Genomic DNA, 9,193 nt, shown 5'->3' with positions numbered 1-9,193 from the left:
GAGTTCAAAAAACTACATCAGATACCCAGGCATATGAACTCAACTCTACACCCCAAACACACATAAATGAACTCAAACCAAATAACTTTCACCCCAAACACAGACATATGAATTCGACCAAATAACTCTGCATCCCCAGACATATGAACTTCAGACATCTTATCTCAACTCAATACCCAAACAACCCCTTATTGTTAATATATAAAGAGAACATTAATACTTCATTGCAAAAATACTTACAAACTTCTAAAAGTTGCATTAGTAACCTTACCTAAAAAAAAAAAAAAAAAAGCTAAAACTACTCTTACTATTTATTTTAAATTTTATAGGATTTTATGCTTTGACTTGAAGTTTTGGTTTATATTTCGTTGTAACAAAATCGGTGTAAAAGTTGGACAAATGAGAAAAAAATGGAAGTATCCATATGAAAAATATATAAATGTCTATATAATTTATTTTAAATTTAATTCTTTTTTAACTCTAGAAAACTTCAAATAGATTGATCACTACACTATGGTAGAGCATTTTTTTAATGCAATTTTTTAAAGTTCAATGTTTTTTTCCCTTAAACGAATATTAACGGTTAGTGTTCATATACAAATAGCAAAAGTATTTTGAATTTTTCTTTAGGTTTAAAAATATTTTTGAAACTTTTAAAAGTTCGAGAGTATTTTTGAAACAAAATACTAACGGCTTCTATCCAAAACTATCGGTAAGGATATTTTTTAATTGTTTTTGAAAGTTTGGAGTATTTTTGAAAATTTTGAAAGTTTAAAATATTTTTTATACAAATTACAAAATTTAGGAGTATTTTGTATAGTTTAGCATAATTTTCATTTGGAGAGAGATTTCATTCATCAATGAAAAGAAAATCGATACATAGCATGAAAACAATATGAACATTTACACCAATACAAACCATGAACCTCTCAAATGTCGAATAGTATCACTGAAGATCCTTCCATTCTTTTCACACCACAAAGACCAAAAGATTTAAAGCCCAACCATGAAGCCTTTGCATCTGATCTTTTGAAAGGATACTCACAAAAGACAAAGATAATACATCTTGAATGGTTTCAGGCAGGATCATAACTACAAGTTTACAATGAAAAAGATGTTGAATTTCTATTGAATGAAGAGAAATATCATGATGTGGTTTGATTTTAAGAAACAGTAGCCAAGTTCTTTTTATTTCCCACAAGAGATTGGGCAAAAAAAGATAGGCTTCTTCTTCTCACTATGAAACAAATTGAAGGAGAACTATTTTTCCTATTCTTCTATTGAAGATCAGTTCTAATGCTGCTTGCTGCTTTATGTACCTTTCACAATCAAATTTTCCTTCAAAGCAAAAGCTTCAAAACTCAAGAAACTGGCTACTCTACCCTGTTGGTGCAAGTTAAGATAACTGATTTCATTGTTTCTTTATCCAAAGATGTCTCAACCATCAGCTGCACAATATAATATCCAGATTTCAAATAACACTCATTGCATACAAAAATAAAATCACAAGATTACATAAATTTAAACAAGTGGGGTGCTTAGATCAGTTGGTCCCTAAAAATGCAAAAGTATACTTCTTTTCAACTTAAACTAGAGTTGTTGAATTGGAAGTGTTTATCCGTTTACTATCGGAAGATTAAAGAAAATATTTTCAATTAACAAAGGGACTGTTTGGCTCATAAGTCAGCTTATGTAATCTATGGTTAAGAAGTCAAACTTATGTTTAGTCTACCAAGCTACAAGTTTGTTGATCTTGTAAGCTCCACAAACCTATGCTATATGGACTTGGTACGAAACCCACAAACCAGGGTATAAATCCAGTGTTCTATAGCCTATTCCTTTGTACAATTGACTCTTAGTCCCAAGCTTCATAAGAATCTTAGTGACTTTTTTGGCAATGGAAAAAGAGTAATGTTTCTGAATATTTACCTCTTGTACTTTGTTACCAGATCGAGCAAGTAATTTGTACTGATTTTCATACATAGAAGCCATATAAACCTGCATCAAATGGAGAGTTTGGTGGAAAATAATCTGAAGACACTGAGCTATGCCCAAGACCATATAAACATAAGGAACTAGATAATACTCATTCACCACATATACTATAGATTGCATGAAAGCTTGGGATAAGATGAGGAGAATTTTCCTTTTCGTTTAAGTTTCAAATATTATCCTCATGATCAAAAAAAAAAAAAAAAGGGTCGCCATTTTACCTGAAAGGTTGGAGCCAATCCAGGGCTAAGGAAAAAACGTCCTTTGGATACAGCCTCAATACCTTTAGTATTTTGCAGTTCCTTGACGAGAGATTCTACATCAGACCACTGTCCAAAATAGAACTTGTAATGAAAAACCATTTAAAGATTTCTAAAAGAATCAAATGAGAGAAATGATATTGCCACATTCAGTTAAATCAGCAACGTTTTATCCAACTCATTGCATGCTTATTATCAAAAAAGGAAACAAATGCTATGAAGCAAAATTTATTTTCTAAGTGTTCAATAGTTTCATGAAGATTCTTTGGCTTTCCCAATTTTATTCGAGAAAATGGAGCCCACATGCTCCCTTGATGGTTGATTGGGAAGATCAATAACTTAATTATTGGGTGGATTGGTGCTTGTTCTAGCATTGGCACGCTTCGCACATGGGTAAGAATGTTCTTAATATTTAAGATATATAAGGGTAGATGGAGATGTTTCCTAAAATTCTTCCAATATACAGGCAACATACGAACTAGGCATAAAATCCAAAAGATGATTGTTAGTTCTGATGATAAGTCGATACATGATCATCATCACTTCCATCAAATTTATATTGTTGACTAAAAAGAGAATAAACACCTCGGTATCTACTTCGGCTGAATCTGATCTTCCATCCATGGGATCATGATCACCAACTACAGACTCCAATGCTTCAGCTAGCGGGTCTGGCTGCATTAAGAAAAATATGGTTTCTACACAGAAAAGTTGCTAAAACTTTATGAAGATGTTTAATTTCTGAATACATCTTACTGTTATCTGCTTCAACGATAAGAATATGCGTTCAAGTGAAAAATCCAATTGATGAACTTTTGCCTCTACAACCTACAAAAGAAAGATATGGAGACAATTAAATCGTGAAAAAAAATATTAAACTGGAAGTTTGAAATATGAGCTTCCACAGGTAACTCATTGGTTTGTGGCCATGTTCCCCCCTCCATGTGAGCAGGCATGATCCCTGTCTCCTCCTTCCCCCAACCCAATTTCTAGTGTAAAGTAATACTGAATAAACTAATATATATAGTGAACTTCTTTTAAGCAGAGAGATTGCCACTAGACTCTTAAACATAGGGTGGGAGAGTTCCCCAATCTCTTGAACAGGGTATGGTCATGATCTTACCACAATATTGTTACATGGAATGAACTCTCATTTCCTTGCTCTATAATTTGGATTTGGGGAGAGTTGAGAGGTTAGGGTCATATTTGAATTAGCATCTAATAATGTGTGAATTGTTAGATGTCTTTTAATGAAAGTAATCATGATGGAAGTAAATTTTTCTCTAAGTTCTTTAGTGAATAAAATAGAAATTAGCATATTTGGCGAATCGTGATGGCAAATACCTGACCAATTTTAAAGTATGATGCAGGGTTTAAAGTAGCATCCCAGGAAACCTCTGTCTGATGAATCAAAGCAGGCACTCCTTCGATCTATATCAACATGGTGGAAGAAAAACTCAACATTTTAGAACACATACATAAACATTAATACAAGTAAATATGTCTAAAAGAGCAACTTGAAGCAAAGAATGTCCATTCCCAATCTGAAAACAACCCATCAACAATTTCTTTATTGACCATATTTTTAGAAGTATGCACCATATCATGCTGACATACCACTTTAATGTAAAAAAAACAAGAAGCTCTTCTATTTACCTCTACAAAGATACCAAAATAAGCAATCTTCTTGATGCAGCATTTGACAACGTCACCTACTTGCAGCGTCGCCTGGAAAAGCAGTTAAATGAGTGCAAATTTTCTTTAAATAAGAGACATCACAAACATTAAACTTTTGGTAGAAAACAAAAGATTTTGTCAGTGCAGATTATACACGGGTTTTGTGCCTCAAAACAGCAGCAACCGAGAAAATAGACTCAGAGAATGCAGAAAAAGGAAGCCTAGACCCAGACTTGATTAAATTTAGCAGTGCCAAGGTTTATTTTGGTAAATGCATCAACCCTTAAATTGATGTGTGTAGAAGGTGGGCGCGCGAAATTTCAACTGCATAACAAAGGAATAATGTAATGTATCAAAAGAGATGTGCTCATCTTTATGCCTTTGGTAGTCAAAAATTCTTCTAGGCATATCCCAACAATGTCAGCAAAACTATCTTGAATGAGATGCTTTTTTTTTCCTTATTTACCAACAAGCTACATGGATGCATTGATAGTGTTACGGAAAATAAATGAAAAAAAAATAAGAAATGAATAGTAAATAATGAACACTACTGTTTCTTGCATGATATATTCTTAATCAATTCAAAAACCCTGGGAAAAAATTATTAATTATCTTCAGCTCAGGTTCAATGAGTTAAAATTACAGAAACTAGCACTCTAGCATAGCATCCAACAAATGCTACTACAGGACGAAGTAGCGAACCATTAAACTCCTCTTTTTCTCGACTAATTCCTCCCTTTCTTTTGGCCTTACGGAAAAGATAAGCTTCCTTGATTTTCTGTTGGCCAACACCACATTTACTTTGATTTTCTGCAAGTTATACAGTTATCAGTACTCTTAACATGAACAGTTGTGTTTTCTGAAATGAGTGAGGCTTTTATACCTGGCCAACAAATGATGACAAGAATTTGATTTTCTCTCGATCATAAATTTGAAGAAGATCCTCCAATTTCATATCAGGTGTGAGTTCTCCCCCATCTTTTACATCAATTTCCGAATCCTGCCTAGTACTGGCAAAGGGCTGGCTTGCACCATCACTACTTCCAATAGTTCCTAAGTTTTGCTTGTATACTGATGGATCCAAACCTTTCTGTCTTAGCCATGACTCAAAAGCTAAGAACTTCCACTTGGCAGCAAGATTACGGTACGGAATAAATCCTACTAGGGAGCCAAATGATACCTTCACAAATCAAAGTAAGAAGAAGTAACGCCAAAAAGAAATAAGTTAACTTCAAATACAAGCAGGACAAAGCACATGAACTGACTATAATATACTTACAACAAAACCTCGAGTACTCGAGCTTATTACTTCCACGTCGGCTCTGTCTCCTGACTTTGCCAGATCCTCTGCTTTAGTCCAGTCAGCAAGTTCATGTTCCTGCAGATTTATCAACATCTGTGACTTAAAGACCGGTGATTGAAATAAATAAGTTAAGTAAACAGTAGTATGCACAGCCTGACCTCCAAAGCAGGGATAGCAGAGAAGTTCTCTGTCTCAACAGCACCACTGACGTCCGTTTCAGGGGTGGAGGCCTCTTCTCTACTGAGTTTTATTGTTTCCTTAGAAGAATGATCTACTCTGTTAACAGTGCCATTCAACCAAATTTATTTGGGTATAAAAAGAAACAGGATATTACAGATCATAAGACTGCAATTGCTACCTTCTTGGTTTACCCAATAATGTAGCTTTTTTGGACACCTTCATTGTTGAATCCAAAATATCACTGAATGATTCGCTCAACACTGCTGAGTCCTTCACATAATCTATATCACTTGGCAGATGAACAAATACAAAATTACATTTTCATAATTTTAACAAAAAAACGTGTGTTTAACTTTAAATAAAGGGTCAGAGAAAAGAAAAGATCTTTTAATATAGAGTATTACCTATAGCAGAATAATCAATATCCTTCCCGTTTTCATTTGTTGATGAACCTACCTCAGTTTCTTCAGACATGCCAGACATCGCATTTAAAGGCCTTTTTAGGATGTATACATCTTCAACGTCATTCTCCACTTTACCATCAACCGTCTCACTTTCTGCAAATCTTGTTTTGTCACCTCCTATTTCTGGCTTCTTAGAAAGAGTAAAACCATCAGCTAGGTCACTTGTCGATCCCTTACTAACTCGATTTTCAATATTCTCAACAATATCAACATACCCCTCACCAGAGAGCTTTTCTTTCTCATCAATAACTTCATTTGAAGTCATTGGTTCCGGCTTCCTCAACAGTGTCATATCACTATATTTCTCCTTTGTCGATGCATTGCTCATTTTCAATGATAAATTCGGCTTCATTCTTATCCGCGACGGCTTATCTTCAACATCGTCCTCATTATAAATAGTTGGTTTTCTCAAAATAACATTGGGAACCCTACCTTTAGGACTAACTGCTACCTTTCCAACTACTTGGCTTGGTTTCTTTAAATCTGGTGCAGGTGGCTTACTGGCAGCCTTTAACTTCATTTCCTTCTTTAACTGTGGTCTGACCAAATTCAAACCATCAAGAGAAAGTTCCTCTACCTCGTTAGACTTACCCTTCTTCTGGTAAAACGATTTCTCAACTTCTAGATAAGAAACATCCGGATTCGTTTTTTTGCTCATTATCTGAATTATCAACCCATACGAAAAAGCTTAAGATAGAATAGTAAGAATTCACCATCAGAAAACACATCACAAATTATATATACACAAAACTAGAATTTCAAGCCATGAGCATAAATATGATCAAACTAGCTGCCAAAACATTAAACCCAAGAGCTCTTTAATTTTTTATTCATATTTTAACGATCCCCTCAATTTCCAACTTATAAACTAATAAAAAAAATCCAACCAAACAAATCAGTGTTCAATCACCAATTGATCCACAAGTTTAATATACTCAACAAGTGAAATCAATATTAATTGAGAGTAAATAACATTGCAAGACTCTGTTAAATGACTCATTGACCCAAAAGTTTAAATTGATGAATGATGGTAAATTTGATACTATATCAACTAACAGAATGAAAAGTAACATCATATGAGTTCCAACACAACTTTCTGTGACAGTTAAATTATCCAATAACTTAAAAGCTCAAGCGGATGGATTAAGCCCTCTAATTATGATTCAATTTAGATTCTAGAAACCACTCTAGAGAAATAAAAGAGGGAGAGAGAGAGAGACCTTGGCCAATGTTAATTTGGGGTCTTCCCCAATCAAGCGGCCAAACTTGAGCTCCATTTGGTCCCAACGGTCGAGTTCAGCCTCTTCTTTGGAAGCAAGAACCGAAAACTTACTGTGTCTGCCATTAAAACACAGATTTCTAACAGTTTTCCTTCTGGGTCGTAATAAATCGATTGGGGTGAAGAAGGAGGAGGCCGTTAGAGCGCGACCGTCCATTTCTTGGAAAGGGAATTGTAATGAAAAATTACACTTATTTGACCGTGATCAGTGTCATTCAACTCAATGTAATTAAAGGTGATGAAGTTTTGGAGGAGGTTGAATTAAGGAGATTATGGGTATGAGATTGAGCTATGGAGCTTTTCTTTGTGTTTTCTGAAATTGTGGGAGTAGTGAAGAAGACGATAGAAGGTGCTGAAGTTTGGGGCCGTGGCGTTTATCCGCCAGAAAAATAGAATAACTAAATAAATAAAAACAATAAAATAAAACTGAAGCAGAAATGGAAAGATATATTGGTAGCAGAAGCCCCGGTGATTTAAACTAATTTAAAAAATAAATAATACATAATTACTCTAATATTTTAAAAGAAGGGTATTCGGCATACCAACGAGTTGAAATGATAAAAATTACCAACTCAATATTTGCTTCACCAACTTCAAATATTGGTGGAGTTTTTATCAACTCACCTCTGACTCTCCCTACAACTCACCCCAACTCTTCCTCCTAATATTTTCAATGGCTCCACCCATCGTTCACTTTCAACGACTACCACTACCATATTTCGATTACCACCTTCATCGCCTAACTCCAACAACCAACTCCAGGCTCTGGCAACTATCCCGATGACCAACTCCAACGACCACCTTCGCACAAGCAACTCCGATGATCACCTTTGCTCTGCCAACTCCGAGCTCTGAGAACCAACTCCACGCTCCGACAACCACTTTTGACGACAACTTCGACAAAAATCATCTTTGATGATCAACTCCGATGTAGATCACCTTTTTCAACTAACACTAACATTCACCTTAGGCGACCAACTCCAACGAATACCATCTCTAACAAGACCCTTAATGAAAACCCACCCTATTTTTTGTGCATTTTCAACTCATACGTTATACAACTATTAAAGTATATTGTAAGATTGTTAATTATATAAATAATAATATTTTGTCTACGTTAAATGCAATATTTATATATACTATCTAAAATGGGCTAGGGAGAGAAAAATTTAATCTCTCCTTTTGCCACTTTTAGTTGATGATCATATGGATATCTTAACAATTTCACATTTAAACCATTAAAAACCCACATAATTTTATCCCTAATAATCTCTATGGATTTTTTCTTAAACAATCATATTTTATTTCCTAATATCTTATTCATGAAAATATTCGTTTAAAAAAAAAAACTCACATCTTATCTACAATATCTACTTCATCTTAAATAAATTAAGGGAAATAAATTAAAATCAAATCAAATTTATTATTTAATCTCTTATTCACGATTTTTTTTTAAAAAAAAAACACATATTATCTCTAACAATCTTAATCCACATTAAATAAAGGAATCTAAAAAAAAAAAATCAAATTATGATTTGAGATTTAAATTTTCTCTATAAATAGTTAATTTCAACTCCCAATTTCCATCCGGTATCTCATTTCTTCTTTTCTTTTCTTTTCTTTTTTTTTCTTTTTTTTTAAAAAAAAATGTTAAGAGCAACCTCTTTTCTAATGTTTCTTTTCCTTCTTATTTAAGACATTTAATTTATCTGTTTCTAAGTATATCTTCTATCTTGTATAAGAATATATCACCCCTCTCTCTTTTGTTTAACGTATATCCTTTTTTCCAACTTTTTCTTTTTCGATTTTTTTTTTCACTTTTCAATTTTATAAAAATATATAGAGTTATTTAATGTAACTTTTTTTATATGTTTTTATAGTTTTTTTCTATACATGTAGATCCTCAAATATTGTAGAAGGTGGAAAAAATATCTTGCTTTAAGGTTTAAGAGATTTCTTAAAGTTCAAGCAATTTAGAGGTCGTCAAAGTGACAAAAAAGGAAGTGATTATTTTTGTGCTTTTATAATTTTTTTTCAC

At 33.5% G+C, this 9,193-nt stretch overlaps 1 protein-coding gene across 2 annotated transcripts; it reads right to left on the bottom strand.

Annotated features, from left to right (window-relative positions):
- Positions 1–885: 885 nt before the first annotated feature.
- LOC120067263 lies at positions 886–7,571 on the bottom strand. Of its 2 annotated transcripts, XM_039018792.1 has the most exons (14): positions 7,097–7,571; positions 5,817–6,537; positions 5,591–5,693; positions 5,391–5,508; positions 5,209–5,307; positions 4,813–5,109; positions 4,632–4,739; positions 3,909–3,980; positions 3,597–3,683; positions 3,009–3,080; positions 2,838–2,927; positions 2,214–2,321; positions 1,930–1,998; positions 886–1,448 (listed from the first exon to the last, which is right to left on the bottom strand). In XM_039018792.1, the coding sequence occupies exons 1-14, from the start codon at positions 7,310–7,312 to the stop codon at positions 1,374–1,376; spliced, it is 2,235 nt and encodes a 744-aa protein (XP_038874720.1). In that variant the 5' UTR covers positions 7,313–7,571; the 3' UTR covers positions 886–1,373. The 2 variants fall into 2 exon arrangements, 1 of the variants encoding a protein (XP_038874720.1); XR_005478955.1 differs by lacking the exons at positions 886–1,448; positions 1,930–1,998 and having other exon boundaries at positions 2,259–2,321; positions 2,838–2,923.
- Between the last annotated feature and the right edge of the window lie 1,622 nt (positions 7,572–9,193).

The sequence above is a fragment of the Benincasa hispida genome, chromosome 12 (assembly GCF_009727055.1).
Source record: "Benincasa hispida cultivar B227 chromosome 12, ASM972705v1, whole genome shotgun sequence".
Classification (NCBI taxonomy): domain Eukaryota; kingdom Viridiplantae; phylum Streptophyta; class Magnoliopsida; order Cucurbitales; family Cucurbitaceae; genus Benincasa; species Benincasa hispida.
The sequence above is the reverse complement of the archived record's forward strand: the minus strand, read 5'-3'. Positions and strand labels throughout refer to the sequence as shown.

What these genes read in the sequence shown, in the direction of transcription:
- LOC120067263 (XM_039018792.1), bottom strand. Translation starts at nt 7,312, where the DNA reads ATGGACGGTCGCGCTCTAACGGCCTCCTCCTTCTTCACCCCAATCGAT. An exon ending in TGTCATCATTTGTTGGCCAG is followed by an intron (nt 4,740 to 4,812) that starts GTATAAAAGCCT and finishes TATAACTTGCAG; the next exon opens with AAAATCAAAGTAAATGTGGT. An exon ending in CTGGTAACAAAGTACAAGAG is followed by an intron (nt 1,449 to 1,929) that starts GTAAATATTCAG and finishes TATATTGTGCAG; the next exon opens with CTGATGGTTGAGACATCTTT.